A 21,887-nucleotide genomic window follows, 5' to 3' on the forward strand; every position below is an offset into this window, starting at 1 on the left:
AGTACTTTTTTTACCTTGGAAAACTTTCCCATTCCTTCAGCCACCAGTGACACCCAGTTCCTCTTGCAGCTTTTTACCAGCCAGGCTATAAAAAGCCAACATTAGGATCCCTCCAAGCTCCTTCTTTCTGTATTTCTTTTTTTTTTTCCCTCCCTGACGAGCACTTTTGGGGAACTTCTTTCAAAGAAGTGATCGATTCCTCACGATTCGTGTGCCATGAACTAAAACCAGCAGGAACTTCCACTTGCTGTAACAGTCTGTGACTTGAGAATTGTGCAACACCTTTAGTAAACACTTCCTCATCTAGGAAGGAGAATAAAGCTGAACAACACCCTCCCTTCTCATCCACTGCAGAGGAGGGAACCCAACCTCCCCACAGCACCCAGACCATCGCTGGACAAACACGACTGCCATGAGTAACCTGCTGCTGCTTTCTGCCCTTTTCCTACATTTTCTCCAACAAGGTACAGCTTTGGGTTTTTCTTAAATCCCTTATTAGTGTTGCTAGGGGTAACTTTGGATGGCTCTTAAGGATTTTTAATTATTAACATGGAGATAATGCTGAAGAACAGGGAATTAAACCTGTTTGAGAAAATCGTGTCGCTGGAGTTAGAGATGGTTTGGGGTTTCTCTTTCTGTTCAAGGCCTTTATCTAAAATTCTCTGGCTAAAAAACTGTGAACTTGTGTGAAAACTGGCCATAGCTTGGCTCAAAGACCCTGAGCTGATTAGTTTTGTGAGTCAGCTAAGGAAGCCTTTCCCCTGGAAGCGAGAGGACAATTTCTCCAATCGAGACAAGTTATTACACTGGCAGCATTCTGGCCACAAAAGACTTTCATTTGAATTCAATTAATGAAATTACCTGAATTAAAATGCTAGCACCCTTATAATCTGTGTGAAACTTCAGGTTCTGAGTGTTCATATGATGACTTGACCTTAACAGCCCGTGCTTTTTTTTTTTTTTTTTCCACGTGCAGTGTTTCTTTCGACTCGTGTCAACAGGGAACAGATTCTGCCCAAGCCTGGCATGCAGAAACCTGCAGAGGTTTTATAGACATAATTAGCCATTTCATTTGTATTCAGGCAGGGATCTTTATGATTTCATCAGCTGCACAAAATATCTGAAAATATCCAGAGTACTGTTGCTTAAGGTGTTATGTATCTTGCTTCTGGACTAAATCAAACCTTTACCATCAATGAAATCCCTCCTAATGATTTTTCTTCCTGGTTTAGGCTCCTGGAAAAGTACCTAATTCTTTGTTCCTATTAGTCCTTTTTCTAGTTGTTGCATGAGGCCCAAGGAATTTCTTTTTCTTTAAAGCTACTGACTCAAGACAGTGCCTGAAGCCAAACAAAGATACACTGAGTTGTTTAAGACACTACCTCTAGGAAATCATTTGTTTTGGAACAAAACTCACCCCTCTTCCTCAAAGTGCTGTTTGTACAACACTGCAGGAAAAAAGACAAATTTAATTCAGAGCCAAATCTAGCCCAAACTTGAGCTCTAAAGAGTCTGTAGCAGGGAGTGGAAAGACAGAACTGGAGCAGGGAACTTCACTCTCAGAGACTTAAAAAGTTATTTGGATCATCGCATAGGAAGGTGCCTTGGGCTCATGGAAAGAGTGAGTCTGCAAAGTAAAAGATTTATTTTAAAAGTACAAATAAATCATTGCTTAAAATATAAAACATCACCAGTACTGACAGTGAGAACCTTGCATTTGGTATTTGCCAGGAGCATTTGCACAAGTAGTTCCTCTGCTGGCTGATGTAAGGTACCCATTACACCATCACACCTCTGCACTGCCCTCACCTTTGTCAAGATACAACCAAGTTTATTCTGCAGTTACCTTTGGAAAGGGTTTAATCAACTAGACCAGTTATGAAGAATTAATCTGTTTATTTTACTGAAACAATTTGCATGAGGATGTGCTCTCTTGTTCCAGATATAGAAAATGAGAGTAATTGGCTGCTCTGCTCTTGTAAAAAAGCCTTTCCTTGGGGCAGGCAATTAAAGTGGGAGTTGCACTCTCCCTTTGTTGTTTGTGGTTTACTGTTTTTAAAAAATTATTTTCAAGCACAGGCTCTTGTGCTTGATGCTGAGCCCTCCAGAATTTGCCAGTTCAGATGAAATGACCTTTATGTAGGAGATTAAAAAGCACACAGGTCCTGCTGCTGGAACCCAACACATCCCATCTCCAGCCCTGCTTTCCCAAATGCTCTACACCAGCTCCTGGCCTTAACTTCAAATGGCCCAGTGTGTGCTGACCACCCTGCAAGTCATGCCCCAAATGTTGTCAAGGTTCCCTCAGGCTCAGAAGCAGAAAACATAAACCCCATTTTCCATCAGTGCTGTCTCTCCTCAACAATCTCTTTTAGCCCCTGGCATAGAGTCCTGGCACACCAGACACCAAAACCAGTCAAAAGGGTTTAGGAATCATCTGGATTCCTTACCACCTTCAGGATTTTCCTACTCCACTGCCTTTCTCTCATTATTTTATTTGTTCCAACACCCTGCTGCTGGCACAAATCCACAGACACCCTCCAGCTGACTCAATAGCCAAGAGTGTGTCTGTTAATTAAAACCCAAATATCCCTGTGAGAAGAGCAGCTGGAAAGCTTTCTGAAGGAGAAATCCAGACCTTGTGGTGAACTCTCTGAGTTTATTTGCTAATCCAGTGGCAGCCCCAACTTGCAGTCATGGGGTGATAAGGTTTGGACGGACCCAGAACCCTCTCCCAGAAGGTTTTTGCAGAACCTCCTTGCACCTTGGATGGTTGCTCAAGCATGGGGGTACTCACAGCTGCTGCCTGGTGATGGGAAAAGAGATCCAAAGGGAATTGCAGCAAATGTTTTCCCACTGGGAAAGAGCCAGGAATGTCAACTCCTCTGAAGTCCAGACAAACCCCGGGTTAGGTCACAGCATGGGGTGAGCAGGTGAATAGAGGAGTGGGGCAAGAGCTGAATGACTCTGCAGCCCTAAAGAATCAGGCCTGACAGACAGGAGCTGTGGTGTTTAACCAGTGAATATTGTGTTTTCATCAACACCCATCTGTTTCTCCCCAGGAAGCACCAGCAAGAAATTACCTGGAGTTGAGCAATATGAAATAGTTTATCCATGGAAATTGCACACAGTACAGAGAAGAGACACAGAAAGGCACAAAGAGGTATTAAAAGACAGAAATGTTTCTTTTCTTTTTTTGCTGGGGAGTGGGGAAGCTTTCCAGGAGTCAGAGTAACCTTGGGTTTCCAGGGTAAGAAAATTTAGACCCAGACACTCGAGCTTGGAATATGAAATGAAAGAGAAAAGCTGGGCTTGTACCCCTGCAAAGTTGTGGGGTTTGATGCTACTCAGATTTATCTTAATCCACAGATGTTTTAATTGGAAATAAATTCAACCACATGCTTCAAAGCAAGCATGCTCCTGCCTACTTCAAGAGAGTTAGGAAAGAAAATCTTTGAATTTAAGCATCTGCTCCAGCACTTTCCTGAATATGCAGGGCAGGAGCTGATGACTGCAGAAATACATTTGTAAAGTTAAATTTGTTCCTTTAATTCAGAAATAAGAAACAGAGCAATGTCCTGCTTATTCTGTAGCTGCCAGAATACTTGTTTTAGCTGAACAGGAGCCAGCAGTGTGCCCAGGTGGCCAAGAATTCCAAGGGCATCCTGGGCTGGCTCAGGAAGAGCGTGGCCAGCAGGTCCAGGGAAGGGATTCTGCCCCTGTGCTCAGCTCTGGGGAGGCCACAGCTTGAGTCCTGTGTCCAGTTCTGGGCCCCTCAGCTCAGGAAGTTCAGGAAGGAGCTTGAGGTGCTGGAGCAGGTGCAGAGAAGAGCAAGGAGGCTGTGAAGGGATCCAGCAGAATTGCTGTGAGGAAGGGCTGAGGGAGCTGGGGGTGTTGAGGCTGGAGAAGAGGAGGCTCAGGGGAGACCTCATCACTCTCTGCAACTCCCTGAAAGGAGGTTGGAGCCAGGGGGGGGGTTGGGCTCTTTTCCCAGGCAACTCTCAGCAAGACAAGAGGGCAGGGTCTCAAGTTGTGCCAGGGGAGGTTTAGGTTGGAGATGAGAAAGAATTTCTTTCTGGAGAGGGTGATCAGGCATTGGAATGGGCTGCCCAGGGAAGGAGTGGATTCTCCGTGTCTGGAGATCTTTCCAAAGAGCCTGGATGTGGCACTGAGTGCCATGGGCTGGGAACTGCAGCAGGAGTGGATCAAGGGTTGGACTTGATGAGCTCTGAGCTCCCTTCCAACCCAGCCCATCCTAGGATTCTATGATTCCATGATTTTTTGATGGGAAGAGGAGGAAAAGGATGCAGTTGGCAGCTCAGCAACAACAGCTCATAGTGAGGCCATAAATTGCAGCAAGTCCACATCCTAACCCTGAAATCTGTTTGCAGATCAAATTGGATGACACCATGGAGTATGGGATCAAAGCCAATGGAGAGGAAGTCATCCTGCACCTACAGAAAAATAAGTAGGTTCAGTTCAGTTTTCCTCTGAGCCATGTTCTGTAGGGCATTCAGGACAGAAAGAAACAGGACTTAGATTCCTGGAAGACAGGAGGATTTTGAGAAATAACAATTTTTTTCAAATCCAGTGAGAGGAGAAGAGGGGAAAGAAAGCATCATGTCACTAGATTGCTGAAATCCCTGCAGAGGCAGAGGACATTGCCATGAGGGAATAGTTATCTATCCTACTAATTCCATTTCCCTCTTTATTTCCTAAATGGCCAAATCCACTGAATGTTTGATGCTTTCATATTATTTCACAAGGTTTCTGTGCCCATGGATAGCCTTGGGGTTATAGTAATTTTGTTCCATACTGGTAGAAACCACAGAAAAGGGGAAAAGAAAAGGAAAAGGAAATGGAAAAGGAAAGAGGAAAAGAAAAAATAAAAGAAAGAAAAGGAAAAGGAGAAGGAAAAAGAAAAGGAAAGAGGAAAAAATAGAAGAGAAAAACAAAAAGAAAAGGAAAATGTAAAAGAAAGAGGAAAAAGAAAAAATAAAAGAAAAAGAAAAAGGAAAAAGAAAGAAGAAAAGAAAATAAAAGAAAGAGAAAAAGAAAGATAAAAAGAAAAAGAAATAGAAAAGAAATAGAAAAAGAAATAGAAAAAGAAGAGTAAAAAGAAATAGAAAAAGAAGAGGAAAAGAAAAAAATGAGAGAAAAAGAGATATCCTTAATAATTCACCTTTCAGCACTCCCTACCTTGACAGCCCTGCTGCTGGACTTTGAGTAGTCTATTAGGTGTTGGCAAATGCTTGATAGAAATTGTCTCCTTGGCTGAAGAGATGAACAGAAGGTTCAGAGGAGCAGCAAATGTTCTGTTCCAGAGCAGAGCAGACACACCAAAGTCCAACCCTCCACAGAACAACACAGGCTAAAGCACAGCTGTGATTTTCTGCCTGCTGGAAATCATAATATTTAATCTGGGATCAAGCAGGTCTGCTTTAATAGGTACTTTTCTAATGGCTGTGTAAATACAATACTGCTATAATCAGTTCATGTTAAATATAGACTGTAATTAAACATTTGCCACTGCTTTAATTTAATCTAAATGTTAGGGAGCAGGGAAATTTCATTGCTTTCAATCTCACTCTAAAAGACACAGGATTGTGACAGTTTGGGGTAGAACTGAACACAGGTTTGTCTTGCTGCATGATTACAGCCCTGGCTCAAAGCATCTGCCCTTCCCTCACAAACCACAACCAATAAGAAGCCAAGAGGCACCTTTCCCAGAAATAAATATCATTTATTCCATATCATGATGTCCTCCTTCAAAGGTAGAGGAGCACCTATGGGTACAGAATAAAGTCTGATTTAGACAGAAAAGAAAAATCATGTTCAGGCAGAGTGGTGCCCAAGAGGAGAGCTTGTGCTGGCCAAGGTCTAAAAAAGCTGTGAGCAGGAGACCTGGACAAACATGTTGGTATTTCCCCTAGGGTATTTCTCTCTTTCTTACTTTAAAATGTTGCTTTGTTTGAGTAAGGATCACAAACAAGCAGAATTCCTCACCCACCAGCTTTGCTCCCCTGGTTTTTCAATCTTAATTATAAGCTGAGTATCACCTGAATTCCTCCAGGTTATGAAATTGCCTGTTTTCTAGCTGACCACCACCTCTTCTGAATAATAACCCCACCTGGCTCTTTGCAGGCATCTCTTAGCTCCAGACTACACTGAAACAATTTACTCTGAGGATGGCCAACAAATAACAACAAGTCCTCAGATCAAGGTAATAAAAAAGGCTTCCTTCCCTCCTAATTGCAGTCCTGAGGTTTGTGGGAGTGTCACAGCTCCATGAAAAAACAGATTTTTCAATCCAGGTTCTGGGCACTGCAGCTTTGGACACCTCTGAAGGGACAGGGGGGATGTGGGTCAGGATTTGGGCAGATTGAAACCTGCTGAGATGTGGACACACTGGTTGTTTGTCCAAAAATGACCCCCAGTTTGTACAATTTGTACCTCCCTGGCTGCTGAGCACAGGTTCTGAGCTGAATTTCCCTCCTCTGTCAGGAAAGGGAGTGGAGCCAGGGCTGTTCCTCTACCTGCTGACTTTGCCCTCCTGACTTTGCGCTCTCTGAGCCTTCCTTTCAGCCCTCCATCTCCATGAGATCCTAGAGCCAGATAAAAGTACATTTCCTGCAGGTGCTTTCTCTGAGCCATGACAAATCAGTAATTCAGCTCCAGACACAAAGGAGGGCACTGCAGAAGTTATTTTTTAAATTAGCCAGGCACTCCTGGGGCTTTCCTTTAACAAAGCTCCTCACCTGGAGCTTTCTGTCCAGTGTCACCCATGTCATTTGGATTCCAAATAATATTCTTTGTCATGGAATGATTAGCAGGAACAGGAGGATCTTGAGTGAAATAAAATGACAAAGAACTCACAGTTGTGGCTTTTTTTGTGGAAGAAGATGGGATTCCTACACTGTAGATACTTCAGTGGAACCTGTTGCACCTGCATCCTCAAAAGCTGGAGAATAATTCTCCACTTCTTCCTTTAATAAATGGTCACTTTCTTGGTGTCTTTTTCACTGCAAGGAAGTTGGCACCTTAGAGGGAAGGAAGACAAACAAACAGTAAAATGACAGCAAACATCTATGAGAAAACAAAAGGCCCAGTGCAGGCAGGGCTGAATTCGTTTTCTTCCTCTCAAGAAATCTATTCAGGAAAAGGCTATGGGTAAAATTTGCCAGACTACACCTCAAATTCTCTTTGAACAGAGAAGTATTCCTCAGACTTCTGATCCTTAAGTCAATCAAGTCTAAAGATTCCCCCCTAATCCTACATTTATAGATGTATATATAATATATATATTATAATATGTGCATTTTCATCTCATTGAAGTTAATGCATTTAGTTGCTGGGTTAATATTAAAGGGTCTTGCCCCTCAGGTTAAGAATCTCAGACAGCATCATTTGCTGTTGCTTAGAGCTAGAAATGTAGCTGGGAGCCCAGAAATCAGAGGATTGAGGCCAACTCATAGCAGCCACTGAGGCACAGCCCAATTTGATAATCTATTTTTTTCTCTTCCTAACCAGGATCACTGTTATTATGAAGGTTATGTGCAGAATGATGCTGATTCCATAGCTGCCATCAGTACTTGCAAAGGTCTGAGGTAAGATGGAGTGAAAACAAGGAAAAAGGGGAAAAGTAAAAAAAAAAAAAAAAAAAGGAAAAAAGGAAAAAATAAAAGGAAAAAGAAAAGGAAAAGGGGGAGAAAAAGTAACTGTTTACTTCAGTTTCAGAGCTTATAAATTGGAAGCTAAACCCCATCTGTATCAATCCATTTTTGTGACTAATTCCAGGTCAGATCCAGTCACAATTCCCAGCATCTGGAGGTGCTTTCAGTGAAGCTTTAGGGTTGATGCTCCTAAACTGCAGGAAGCTCCCCTGACACTTTTGCCCCACAGCTTGGGGAGGGGTTGCCAAATCCTACACTTTCTCTGTGAACATTGCTGCTGTATCTTGTCTGTTTTACCACAGAATGCTGGTTTTGCCATTTGCTGCTCTGGATTATTCCAGCCTCTTACTTTCTTGCAATGTTTCAGCTTTTCCTCTCAGTTAAAGATGAAAACACACCTTTGCATTCCTCACTGAGCTGAAACTCACTCTTCAATCACCTCCAAACTTAAACCTGATTCATTCCTAAACCAGAGTCTTTTTGGTGGAGAGTCTCCCCCTCAGAGACTTCAAACCTTCCCATGGACTCAGCAGCTTTGATTTCTGCTTCTGAATTCCTGGTTTGATGCTGCCAAGCTGCTCCACTGCCACTAAACCCCATTAGGAGGGATAATGACATCTTCTTGACTTGACCCTGGGGATCCAAAAGATCACAATCCACCTTATTTTCTCAGGGGCTATTTTGAGACCCGTGGCCAGAAGTATCTGATTGAACCCTTGGGAACTTCAGACAGAGATGAACATGCAGTCTACAAGTATGAGAAGCTCCAGCAGAAATCCCTAAAAACCTGTGGGCTGATCAATAACACCTGGGAAGTGGATTCAGATGATCCCATCAATGACATCTTCAAATCCAGCAACAGTCCAGAAGTAAGTACCCAGTTAAGAGCACAGAAAAGAAATTGTGGCTGTGGGAGAAGGGTGGGTGGCACAAGTCCTGCTTTTTCTGCTGGCACCTCCAGGAAACAACTTCCCAAACAGTGAAGCATCATCAGATCTCAAAGAAGGAGTGCAAAATGGCACAGGATTCAGAATTTCAGTCACCACCTGAATTAAACCCTCCTGCATGTACTAATAAGTGTCCAGGGCCATCTCTCAGCAGCTAAATACTTAATACCTAGCTTGCCTTTCATAATCTTAATACTCATTTTAATATCTAGCCTACCTTTCATCATTTTAAAACAAGACAGACCCATTCTAAATGACCTGGCTAAATACCCTCCTAACTAACAGATGGCAAAGGCTGAGTCTGAAACAGGCCTTAAAAGTCATTTAAATGTGTCTTTTCTTTAGATGAAAGCATACCTGAAAGCCAAAAAGTACCTGGAAGTTTACATAGTTGCAGACAATACTTTGGTGAGTACTGAAATGACTTTTCCTCTTTTAACCAGCTAGAGGTGAGCTTCCTCAAGCAGGTCCTGCTCAAACACTGGGCTCCAGCTAAAAGATCATACCAGGCAGACCAGGCATGGTGTGGTTTGCAATTTCATCTTCTGTGAGGTCTTTCTTTTCTGAGAAATCACTTTTTTCCTCTCCTTTTCCTAACATCCAATCTTTACTTTCCTAGTACAAGAAGTATGATGAAGATGTTCAAACCATAAGGCAAAGGATATTTGGAATAGTCAATTACATCAACACGGTAAGAGCCAGTGGAGCAAAGGGAAACTGCAATACAAGGGATTTTAAAAGATTTTATCAATTTCCTCCCTTTTCCTATAATTATTTTCTTAACACTCTTTGAGACCCTTCGAAAAGCACAAAGTCAATTTCAATTTTGTATTTCTTTTGCCAGTCAAACATCATCAGAAACATTGCTGGAAGTTAACTACTTTCAAGCCATTTATATAGTTGATTACAACACGGGGGAATATAAAATGTAAAGTTTCACTTGATTGGGGTTGATTTTTCCAACTTCAAAGCCATAGGAATGTTTAAATCAGCTCTGGAATGGCCAAAGTGACACCAGGGCAAGTGTTTGATCAGGAGTCTTCACAATGTGCTTTGCTGATACAGCAAATGTTCTCTGCTGCAGGTTTATAAAGCCATCAATATCTACGTGGCTTTAATTGGCCTGGAAGTCTGGACAGATGGGGACAAGTGTGAGCTGAGCCCTGCTTCAGGGTTCACCCTGGACCGATTCTCCAAGTGGCGCCTCTCGGATTTGCTGAAGAGGAAAAGAAATGACAACGCTCAGCTCATCACGTGGGTACCATCCCCTTCCCCCTGGCCACCTCCAAACACACTCAAGGGATCTGTTCTTTCAAAATGGATCACTCACCCATCAGAGATGCAAGACTTGAACCAGATCTCCTGCTTTCCAGTGCTGGGTTGGACTAATTCTAGGAGAAAAAGAGAAACGAGCGCTCTTATTTCTTGCTTTTTTCTCCCAATTAACTGCCAGGACATAAAATCTTATTTTTTCTAGCAGAATTCCTGCACAAAGAGGCCAAGTGTTTGTTTGTTGCATCCCAGCCTCCCTTTTTCCCTGCTCACACAACACTTGATTGTCCCAAACACCACAGAGGAGGCTGACAACCCAAGGGACCACGACGTGAGGTTGAAGGGTTGGGAAATGCCCATTCCCAAACTAAACCATCCCTCCTTTGGCTACTCTGGCTCCTGGGCTAATAGCCCAGAGTCATCCAAGCACATGGCAACATTCCAAACACTTCACCAAGCTCAAAAAGCTGCTTTGAGTCTGGGGAACTGCTGTGTAAAAATTGCAAATGGGAAGGGGACTGAACTGGGTGTTGGTTTGCAGCCCTCTCAAACATGACCCCAAATATTGCATTTAATCAGGGGTGCAAAGCAGAGCTGGGAAATCAGCCTGGTCACCAAAGCAGACTTGATTCCTGGTCACTTCCTTGCATTTCACTCTGAATTTCATTTTTTTTCTTCCTTCCAGAGGCTATGGCTTTGAGGGGACAACGATTGGATTAGCCTTTCTAAAATCCATATGCAGTGACATATATTCTGCAGGTATTATTCAGGTCTGCTTGATTTTTATTTTATTTTTAAAAGGCTTTTTCTATGGTTTTTTTTACATTTATGAAAATTATTGGGTGCATGGCACTTTCAGTGCTCTGTCTGGTTCCCACAGGGATTTTCCTGGGCTGTAGAAATTCACAGTCAGAGGTTTTATTCTAACCAAAGTGGAGAGGTACAGAAAGCCCCCAGAAAGCAGGATTTCTGTTAGCTAAATGCCAACACTGAACTCTGGCACCTGTGTTTGGAGCACTCAGAGAGCCAAAGGAGAGAAATCAGGGATTTTGTGCCTCTAGCTCAAGGTTTTGAACTGGGAATTGGTTCTGGTTGGCTGAGCACACATCATCAGTTTGGTCACTTAATTACAGCTGCTTCAACTGCTGCACTTAAACTTCAGCCTGATCAGGAACACAGGTCCAAAACTTTACCAACAACACCAAGAACTCAACAGTTGCACCCAGGTTTGTTGGTAAAAGCAATAACCCAGGTGAAATTCCAGCTTTGCCAGGCCATGCAGAAATCCCAGGATGATCACAAAGCATGCAGCAGCTTGGTTTGCAGCACCAGTATGACCAGTATGCTGTGTCCTGGGATTTCTGCATTCCCACCACCACCTGCTGGGTTATCCAGCTGGATTTCGTGCACAAGAGAAGGACTTTTCCTCTCCACCCTTCCACAAAACAGTGCAAAACACTGAGCTAAGAACAAAACCAGAGCACTGCATCAGCCCATCCTCACTGTGCAGGCCCAGCACGAGTTACCTCAGTGTAATCATTAATAATTATAATCTATAATTACCCTAAGCACAGAGACAGCTTTCCTGAGAGGGGATTAGGAGTCTCAGTTCCTCTTAGCACTCACTTAGTTGTTACTTGGCAGCCTTACTTCCTCCTGTTTATTTAAAAAAAAAAAACAACAATTATACCAAAATACTCCTGTTTGTTCATGGTACCATGGCACTGCAGCTCTAAAACAATCCAGAAACAGCTGTGGAACTGCATCCATGGGCTGAACAAGATCCCAGCCCTTAGGTAGCAGTGAGAATCATTTCACTTGAAGAGAAATTGTCCTGTTCCTTACCCACATGGACTCTCTGGTGTTGCTCCTTGGTCTAAAATGCTCCCAGAAATCACAGCCTGGTCTTATCCCTCCAGGACCACAACAGAAATGAAATTGCAGTTGCAGCCACCATGGCACATGAGATGGGGCACAACCTGGGCATGAGCCACGACACTGAAGCCTGTTCCTGCAGTGACCCAGTTTGTGTCATGACTGACACTGTCAGGTAGGAGTCTGGATACCAGGGGGAGGGTGTTGAAGGATGGGCTTTGCCTCAGCTGCCAGTTTCCAAGAGGCTGTCTTCATTATTTTTGTCCTCTGAGATTATCCTGTTCAAATCAGATGCAAAGAAGAAGAAAATTAAGACATTCCAGGCCCTTTTAAGATATCCCCAGATGAGAAACCCCCTCCCCCCAAATAACCCCTCAAAACAAAACTCCTTCAATCACTTCTGGATAACATCAGCTTTGCATGTTATAAAAACATTTGCTTTGCCTTCATGTTAAACCAGAAAACATTTCTGCTTTACAACAAGAGCATGAAACTGCCATGGTGTCCCAGACCCCAGAGCTCCCCCAAGATTGACTGGATTTATTCTTATTCTCAGCCCTCAAGATGTATCCCATGAAAACCACACCACATGCTTGCACCTTCAATAAAACCCCAGTAAATAGGATTTAGTTCCAGTTTCCTCTCTAGCTGGACAGAAAACTCCTAATGCGCAAAGAGTCCAAGGAGAAATTGTGTAAACCAGGCTTAAATCTTTGGGGTGTGGGGTTTGTTGTATGCAGCATTTACATTTTGCATATTAATGCCTTTCTGAGCTGTTTGCCAAGGTGTTTTTTTCTGCTGCTCTAAGTAATTATTAATATATATATATATTTGGACAAATGGTTGCAATCAATAGCTTGGGGAATGCTTCCTTGTTTAATTTCTCTTGTGAAGGGTTCCCCTGTGCTGATCCTAACATAAATCCTCCTGCTTTCCCAATGCAGTTCTTTCATCCCCAAGAAATTCAGCTCTTGCAGCCTCCAGAGTTTTGAGAAATACATGCTGAGTGAGATGCCACAATGCTTAACCAACATCCCAGAGAGCAGCAGCATCATAGCTCCTCCAGCCTGTGGGAATGGCTTTGTGGAAAGAGGAGAGGAATGTGACTGTGGCACTGCTGAGGTATCTGTATCATGGGGATAAAATCACCCTTGGAAGAGGCTGGACACTATTTGGGCTTCTTGTTAGTTTTTGAGGTAGTCAGTTCACAGCTGGTTGAAATATTTTGGTAAAACTGTGCTCAAATTGCTGACCTGCAATGCAGAAAGCCCTCCAAAGGGCAGGGCAAATGGGGAGAAAGACAATGGCTTGGTTTGTCCCCCTGTGTCACCAGAGGAACTGAGAAGCCACAGATACAAAACTGTCTGGGCAGAGAAAAGGAAATTCCCTGCACTGCTTCACCCAACCCTTTCACAACCAAACAAACTGCTCTGAGCCCTGCTCACTTGCAACACCTCCTACAGGAAACCATGTCCAGAAAAAGGTGCAGGTCCACAAGCCCCTTCACCCTTTGCTAGGCAAGGTTGGTTGGTTAGAGAGGGGACAGAGGGGACAGAGCCCTGAGACAGGGACCTCAGCCCTGGGGAACCCAGTCCTGACCACTGCTTCCATCACAGGAATGCACCAACGAGTGCTGCGAGCCCGAGACCTGCAGGCTGACAGCAGGAGCCCTGTGTGCACATGGGGAGTGCTGTGAAAACTGCCAAGTAAGATTCCTTTTCACCTCTACTGGCTCTTCTTTTCCCTGGAATCCTTTTTTGGGGTTGTTTTGGTTTGGTTTTTTTTTCCTCACCTGTGAGAATGCAGCAATAGAGAGCCAGCCCTCTGGAGCAGGTTGCCCATGGCTGCCCCATCCCTGATTTTGGAGACATCCCTGTCTCAACACAGGTTGGATGGGGCTTGGAGCAACCTGGGCTGGTGGGAGGTGTTCCTGCCCATGCAGAAGGTTGCAACTAAATGCTCTTTAAGGTCCCTTCACACCCATACCAATCTCTGATTCTATTATTCCACACTATATTTAAAGTTCCTGCCCCAGCCCTGTAAGAACAAGTGCACTTTATCCACCCTGAACTACCCCACAACTCTCCACTCACTCCATGTTTCAACCCCCTGAAGAAATGAGCATTTTGATTGGCTTTTTTATTTTTTTTCCTGAAAAAAAAGCTGAGGCACAACCAGGCAAAAAATCTTGCCAATTGACATCACCAACTCAAACTCAGCCAGGGACCTGACCCCTCCTGCAACTCAGACAGCGAGGATGAGATTGATGGGATTGATGACCTAGCTTGAGTTCAGGGGGATTTTTACACAGCAGGGCAGAGCAGGGTGCTAAATGTGGGCTTGCTCCCTCAGTTTAAAAAATCAGGTGCTGTTTGCCGAGCTGCAAAACATGACTGTGACCTGGCTGAGATGTGCTCTGGATTTTCTGCCAACTGCCCAGCGGATCGGTTCCGTGTCAATGGCCACCCCTGCAGCTATGGGGAAGGTTACTGCTACATGGGAGCCTGTCCCACCAGGGAAAGCCAGTGCCAAGCTGCCTTTGGACCACGTGAGTTACAAGCCACATTGACAAATAAGGTTGCCTTGGTCAAAAAGAGAGCAAAAAGGATGCTGACAAATCATCACAGCCCTTTTGTGAATCAGGAGCAGGGTGCTTGGGTGAAGGAGTTCTGGTTTCTAGCATCCATCTATTTGTTCTTTTTATATCTTCTCTGTAAGTGATGAGTAACGTGTGAGCTGAAGCTCAGAGCAAAGGATTTCTAGAGAAATGGGAAGTGGTGAGCCTGTTCCTCTCCCACAGTGCTCATCTCCTTCCACAGTTATCTTAAGATAACTTTGGAAAAGGAACTGGGTGAATATTCCTTGTCTGACAGGATGAAGAAATGTGTATTTCAAATAATGTCCAAATTTAGCCTGCCTTTAAGTTTCTTAAGGTGACTTACCCTATCCCCAGTCCTAAACCATCCCCTAAACCTGTCCCTTCTCCCAGGCAAGGTCTGTAGGTTTGTCCTGGACAGATGGGGACACACAGAGCAGGTTCTGCTGTGCATGCACAGGAACCCTGCAGAGCAGAGTCCCAGAGAGGGTTATTAGGGCCCATGGGTAACTTCAGTGGGAAAGGCCATTTTCTAACTGGGTAAAAGAACTTGATTTTCAACACCTAAACTAATCCCCTTCCCTTTTCCTCCTCCACAGAGGCTAAAGAAGGTGCAGCCTCCTGTTACAAGGTGAACAAGAGAGGGCTGTACTATGGATACTGCAGAAAAGAAAAAGGTAGTCACGTCCCATGTCAAGAAAAGTAAGCACTGTGTTACAGAATTTCCTGGGATTTGGGAAGCTCCTATTCCAGCTCAGAGCCAGCAGAGAGCACAATATTTTAGATGGTACTTGTGGCCCCCAGGTCCCTCCTCCTTCAGTTTGAATGTTGTGGGGAAAGCCTGAGGAAACCAATTATTCCCAAATCAGTCTGAGAAAAAGCAAGGGTCAAAAAATCCAAGGGCAAGGGGGGTTCTGTGTGTCTGCAGGGACCTGCAGGGAAGTCCAGGGAAGGGATTTCGGGGTTGGGAACAGGAACCCCAGGTGAAACTCAGAAGGTGAGGGCAGGGCAGTTAAATCCTCATTCCTGCAAAGTACTGGGGGCTCCCTAAATAAGCTCCAAAGGGATAAAGAACTTGCTTAAACCTGGAAACATCACAAACCACTATTGCTTTCTGCAGCTTTGCCTTTGGAGCTCCTGTGCAGCCCCAATGAATCTGAAGCTGGAGGAGAAAGCTCTTGTTCTAGCAGCTCTTGTTCTCCTTGCAGAGATATAATGTGTGGAAAATTGTTCTGTACTGGGGGGAAGGAGATGCCTCGGGATGGGAGCATGGTGGCTTTTGATTCCTGCAAAGCAAGTTTTCCTAGGAATGGTGAAGAAGATCCAGGGATGATTCTCGATGGAACAAAGTGTGGGAATGGGATGGTTAGTAGAGAAAAACTTTTCTCCTTTTTTTTTTTTTTTTTTCCTCCTCCTTCTCCTCTTTCATTCTTTGCTTAGGTCATTCTTGCAAGAGAGAAGTCTGAAGTGGACATTGAACTTTTGCTGGTCTGATTTTGCCTTGCATCTATCACAAATGAGCAGCAAAGCAAACAGGGGCTGCTGTGGGTCTGATTTCTTTATGCTTGGCTGCTGTCCTCTTATTTTTCACTGAGAAATTCAAGTGGCACAGCTTTGGATGAATTTGGATAATTATTTCCCTAATGCATGGGCTAAGCAACACTGAGCTCTACATCTAATTTCTTTGCTATCAGTTTCTACTCAAGGAGGGAAGGATGAAGGATTGAAGAGGAGTGGGAAGCACTGATGTCTGTACATCTTTGCCACTCCCCTTGGTTGTAAAACTCCCAAAGGTCAAAAGAAAAATCATATCCACATATCAAATTCCTAATGTAAATTGCAGTAATTTCCAGACCTCTTTCTATGCCTCCTTTTCCTCTTCACCCTTTTTACACAATAATGTGCAAAGTCTGCATGTTCTGACATCTATAGATCACTTTGTGACCCCTTGCCCTGGGTATTTCAGGTGTGCAGCAATGGAGAATGTGTCCATGTTGAAGATGTCTTTCGATCAACCAACTGCTCAGCCAAGTGTCCTGGACATGCTGTAAGAAATGAGCATCTGATGCTCTTAACTTCTTCTTAAAAAGAAAACAGAAACCCAAGAAAATGACACATAGGAGCTACAGACCCCATTGCTGGCAATTATTGAGGTCCTTGGGACAGGAGTTTGCAAAAGCTGGGGAGTCAGATGCATTCTACCCTTTTGTAAAAGCAAAACAATAGCATCAATATTTCTGTTGAGCCACATTATCCCTGCTGTTCTCTTCCAGGTCCCCTTCTCCTTTGGGAAGATTAATTGTGCTCATCCTATTGTAGCATTCAGAGACCTCTAGTTGTAAAAAAAAGTGCTGCAGGAGCACCTGCAAAAGGCACAGAGCAGCAGATGGGCAGACCTGTCCTTTAACATGCAAAACTGCTCCTCTCTCTGCTAAATTCTGGTCCTAGTAAAAAGAGAGGGAATGTTCAGCCCCAGCTTCACTAAACCTGATCCAGAGCAGCTGAAATTCCAGTTGAAATTTCATGTTCCCACCCTGCAGCTACTCCTGGCTTTGTGTTCCCATAGGTGTGTGACCACGAGCTGCAATGCCAGTGTGAAGAAGGATGGGCCCCCCCAAGCTGTGAGACCCCCTCAGCAGTCACCAGTAAGTGCTGCATGGCCACACACTGGGAGCACTGGGGACTGAACTCAGGGACTGTCCCCCACTGCCTGGATGGAGCAGCTTGAACCCCTCTGAACCTGCCTGCCAGAAGGGTTCTTGGCAAAGATCTGGGGCTCAAATTTCTTCTTCAGCTCACTGCAGCTTGTCTGAATCTTTGAATCCCAGAAAACCAGGTTAAAAGGGACCTCAAGGATCATCTGGTCCTTTCTAGGAAAAAAAAAAAAAAAAAAAAAGGAAAAGATTAGAGCAATCTTGTGTTCCTCTCCAACCTGACAGCAGTGCTACACCCAGATTATTAACAGCAGCAGATTTCCCCTTCTCCATCCCAAGATAACAAGCTCATCTCCTTAGCTCACATCTGACAAACTCACAGAGGTTTTGAAATAAGGCAGAAGGGAAATTTTTTTTACCATCTGCATTGAGTTGGCCTTTATCTGATCTGCTTGTGTACAGATTCCCATCTGCTTGGGAGAAAACAAACTCCAAACCTTTGTTACTAAGTGGTTTTTTCCTCTCTACACGCTCAGTAGGGAGTGCTCAGCCCTCAATGTTAGGGCTTGGCTGAGGCTTTAAAATAACTTTGTTGAAGGAAAACTGTGAGGCTTTAGGTGTATTCAAAGCCTGGGCCCAGCTTTGGGTAACAACTTTTGAGGAAGAAGAAAGGAAAAAGGTGGAAAAGGCTGGGTTTCCTTAACCACAGCCTTCAAACCCAGCAAGAAGGGCAGAATCCACTCCTTTCCATCACCATTTGTGGAGGAGAAGAAGCCCTGAGGTTGAGTGACAGAGGACAAATACCTTGTGTAAAAAAAACACTTTTCCAGTGGTGGTGATGGGAAAGCCCTCAGCACCAGGGGGGCTGCTGAGAAATCTCACCTTGTGTCCCCTTCCCCTGCCAGGCTTTGCTATTGTTGCTGGTGTCCTGGTTGTCCTGGCTGTCACAGCAGCTGCAGCAGTGCTACTGATCCGCTTCCGAGTCTTTGAGAAGAGGTAAAGTGCCAAAAAAAAAAAAAAAAAAAAGTGTAAAAACCAACAATCTAAACCCAAGAAAATTCTGGATAGTTTGAAGCTGGGGCTTTCAAAGAGGGGGGAGGGAATTAAGACACGGGGAAGGCAAGGAAGTTGGTCCATGGCTTTTGTTGGGCTGTTTCAGACACCCCATGGTTGGGTAAAGTGAATTTTACCTAAGGAGCAAGGCAGGTTGAAAACTCAGCTTCAAACACAGTTTGGTTGTTCAGTCAGGGTCAGATTTAACATCTGTGGAATATTTGCACAGATGCCAGACCAGAAGGGGACCTGGAGCCACAAACCAAGTCTTTGTGGACCAAGAACAACACTGCAAAGAGCACCCTGTCCTGGTGGGACCTGCCCAAAAGGTAAGAGCAGGTGCTGGGGTAGCTGTGGTCTCCCTGGGGCTGCACCCAAGGGGTTGAAATATCAGAATTTATCAGCCAAAGTGCTCTACATTCCCAAAAGGGCTTCCAAAAGGCTTTGTCTAGGGCTGAGGGAACTGTGAGGAGGAGGAGGTGGGGAATACACTGAGTGATGGATTAATCTGCCTGCAGTGAAGGGGCAGGCAATGAAAATGCAGAAAAAAAGAGCTCCAGCCCCATTGAACTGTTCCCTTTTTTCAGACAAATGGCAAGAAACTTCTCCTTCCTGTGCCTCCTCTGCAGGAGAACAAACCCCAGCTCTGGAGTGTAAGTATTTCTAGAGAATTCCTGTGTTTTCATGGGGGCTTGGGGGAACACAGCACATCCCAGTGGTGGGGACCCTGAATTCCAGCCTGGTCCTGAAGCTTGGGGACACCCCTGCACCCCAAGGCCCTCTTTAATCCCCCTGGGTTTCATCTCCCAGGGCCAGAGAGCACAAAGCATCCCTGCATCCCCTTGCAATATGTGTAGAGGGTCAATTTATTTGAGATTTTTCTCCTTTTGCAGCCTGCCATGAGGCCAAAAGGTCCCCCACCTCCTGTTCCTCCAACCAAACCAACCTCTTCTCACACAGTGGAGATTTTTGTAAGTAAAACCCTGCAATTTTTTCCACAACTTTTGTCTCAGGTGCAAATTAGCATTTTCAGTTTCTGACAAGGATTTAAAAACAAACAAAAAAAGCAATCACAGAGATTCAAACCATTCTTTAGGGTAGCAGTCACCTTTTTTTTTTCTTTTTTTGCCATGTAATCCTAAACTGCACAAGATACTCCTGATCTATTCCAAGGAAATCCTGTATGCCAAAACCACCTCATTAGCAGAGTCCCTGGAGCCCAATCCCACAGGAATTTCAGGTGTAAATCCAACACAAATGAGCAGCACCTTTGCTACTGGAGATGTGCAACAATCCTTGTACTCTGAGGTCTGGTACCCTCTAAAGAGATTCCACATGAGAAGAGCTCTTCATCAATATGCACATAAATATATATGATTTTTTTGGAAAAACTGCAAACCAGAAGAATATGAATCCTACTGAATGAATTTACTTAAATAAAAATCCCTCCCTTAAATTCTTGACCATCTCAGCATCCCCCTGCCCACCTGATACAAGAAACCATCTCCACACCAGCTCCCTAATTCCATGGTGCTGCCTATGCAAAGAGCAATGGATCAGGGCTAAATAAGTAAATGAATAAAACCAGCACCTTGTACCAGCTTGATGGTAAAAACACATTTAAATCTTTAGAGATGCTTCCCTGATCAGCTTCAGCTTCTCAAGCAGTCTCAGAATGGATACTTGAACCAGATGAATTTATACCTTGTGCCTCCTCATCTGTGGCCAGAGTAATCTGAAGCATTCCTGGCTTTTCCACCAGGAAAACGCTGCAGTGAATAGAGGAGCAGCAGCAGCTGAGGTCCGAGGAGCTTCTCAGGTGGGAAAACCTCTTGATCTTAAAACTTCCTTTCTTTGTTACAGGCACCAGAGAGAAAACCTGCTCATCCCCCTGTTCCAAAAGGGAAACCTCCACCTCCTCCTCCCCCAAAGGTAACCACTGTTCAAACAGTTCCTTGGGGATGTGATCACTGAAACTGCAGCAGTTTAACTCTGTCTTTTTTTCACATAGGCTTTAAAACCTCCAAGTAACCCCAGAGTGTGAAGCCTCTGAAGCAGGGCTGACCAAGACACCTGAAATTTTTCAGGGACAATCTGTTTGCCCCTTGATTCCTCTACTTTTGGCAAAGGCACCCAAGACAAACTCCTGTTTTCATTAAAAAAAAAAAAAACCAAAAAAACCAACTGACTGACAGCTGCTTTGAAAGAAGAAGTTTGGTTTTCAAACAGTGAGGAACTCTTTGGTGACAACATCAAGCTGCTGTCCAAAAGGAAATGAAGCAGAATTGCTGCTTGCACTGAGGTGTAGACTGGGAGTAAGTTACAAAAGCTGCTTAACACATCCTAACTCCTAGGCTACTACTGCAAGATGTGGCTACACAGGGGTGCTCTGCCTCTATGCTGCTTTTTGGGGGATGGACCCAAGAGGATCAGGGAAAGTGTGGCTGCTGTATGTTTGTAAATTGTAAATTTTTGTTGCTTTTCTGGATCCTCTCCAGCCCTCCAGACTTCCTCCTCCTCCTCATTCAAGTTCTGGGAAAAAGAAAAACCCTTCCTGCTCTTTGGAGAAAAGTTTGTGTCCTCAAGGACTGAGCTAGCCTTGGAATAATAAGCCTGGGAAGATCCTTTAGGATTGGATTCTTTCCTTAATCCTTAACTTCCCTGCTCAACAAGATGTTTTGGCTGACTTGGTAGAACCAGAAATACTCTCCACAGCAGAGCAATCAGGAGTCAACCCACTCCCTGCTGAGAAGTTCCCTCAGAGGGGCTGGAACCTCCTTCTCAACCAGTAGTAGGCAAGATTTCACCTGCTGAACTCCTGAAATCCTGCTGGGATGCTGAACAAACCCCTGCAGAGCCCTGGGCTGGCAGTGCCACTGGCTGCACACACAAAAAAGTTTCTTCTTCTGGGCAAGGCTTGCTCTGAGGTTGCTCTGCAAAACCCAGAGGTGAGGAAATTACAGCCTGCAAAGTGTGAGGAGTGTGGAGGGGTTGGGTTAGGATAGGTTTTATTGGAAGAGCATCACTTTCTTCCACTTGGGATAATTGCTTCTTTATTTGAGCACTGGATTTTAATCTATCTGTATCTGACCACACTGGAAAGACTCAGAATTATTATTTTTTCTGAACTGTAATTAATGTATTTACAAAGATTTCTTGATTACAAGGATTCTGTCTGAACTGGAGGGAGTTGGTTTGGTTTTTAAAGCTCATTGTTTGCACACATGACAACTGTGTAAAGTGGGGTCATTTCTAAGATTGCCAAATCCCTAAAATTCCCAAATTGGACCCAAAAAGATCATCCACAGGTATTGCCAAACCCACCCAAGTGAGCCCCAAAAGCTGAAGTCAATTTATAATAAGTGTTGTTGCTACATCCCAATTTTCCTGCCCCCCTAATATCTATTTCTTCATGGATTCCAACCTTCCCCACTCTGGGAACATTCAAGAATTCCCAAATAACAGGGAAATTTGAAGCAACCCATAGCATACAGCCCTGCTTTTAATTCATTCCCTTTCTCAGATGTAACTCCCAAAACAGGGACCTTTTGCTTACTTTCTCCTGCAGAAACCCAGGGCTGTCTGACCTCAAACCTCCTCCACATCAGAAAGCTTCCATTAGGTGAAGGCTGCACCCCAGCAGAGTCTGAGGATCCTGTTTCAGCAGTGATTTGCAGAAACCTAAAAAAAAACCAACCCATGGCAGAGCAGAGACCTTTAGCAGTTTATCTTTGTCAGGGTTTAACACGTGGGCAGTGCTTTCAGGAAGTGGAAGTTATTTTTAGGTAACTTTTTTTTTTTTTTTTATATCACTTTC

The 21,887-nt window shown here is 44.2% G+C and overlaps 1 protein-coding gene across 2 annotated transcripts; it reads left to right on the forward strand.

Moving 5' to 3' along the window:
* The first annotated feature begins 341 nt into the window (after nt 1-341).
* ADAM28 (ADAM metallopeptidase domain 28) lies at nt 342-20,241 on the forward strand. Of its 2 annotated transcripts, none has more exons than XM_030464104.1 (24): nt 342-464; nt 3,063-3,163; nt 4,392-4,468; nt 6,145-6,223; nt 7,531-7,607; nt 8,347-8,542; nt 8,966-9,028; nt 9,240-9,311; nt 9,705-9,874; nt 10,578-10,662; nt 11,812-11,942; nt 12,712-12,889; nt 13,384-13,473; nt 14,120-14,315; nt 14,963-15,065; nt 15,572-15,728; nt 16,330-16,410; nt 16,930-17,008; nt 17,923-18,013; nt 18,300-18,399; nt 18,658-18,731; nt 18,963-19,041; nt 19,934-20,002; nt 20,082-20,241. In XM_030464104.1, the coding sequence occupies exons 1-24, from the start codon at nt 413-415 to the stop codon at nt 20,112-20,114; spliced, it is 2,433 nt and encodes an 810-aa protein (XP_030319964.1). In that variant the 5' UTR covers nt 342-412; the 3' UTR covers nt 20,115-20,241. The 2 variants fall into 2 exon arrangements, with proteins under 2 accessions (XP_030319964.1, XP_008497680.2); XM_008499458.2 differs by having other exon boundaries at nt 18,658-18,723; nt 18,964-19,041.
* Nucleotides 20,242-21,887: the final 1,646 nt, after the last annotated feature.

This window comes from Calypte anna, chromosome 22 (genome assembly GCF_003957555.1).
Source record: "Calypte anna isolate BGI_N300 chromosome 22, bCalAnn1_v1.p, whole genome shotgun sequence".
Classification (NCBI taxonomy): domain Eukaryota; kingdom Metazoa; phylum Chordata; class Aves; order Apodiformes; family Trochilidae; genus Calypte; species Calypte anna.

Excerpts from the sequence above, each read along its gene's own strand:
- ADAM28 (XM_030464104.1), top strand. The coding sequence starts at position 413 with ATGAGTAACCTGCTGCTGCTTTCTGCCCTTTTCCTACATTTTCTCCAA. Across the intron at positions 3,164-4,391 it reads ACACAGAAAGGCACAAAGAG|ATCAAATTGGATGACACCAT; the intron begins GTATTAAAAGAC and ends ATCTGTTTGCAG. Across the intron at positions 18,014-18,299 it reads TTCCGAGTCTTTGAGAAGAG|ATGCCAGACCAGAAGGGGAC; the intron begins GTAAAGTGCCAA and ends ATATTTGCACAG.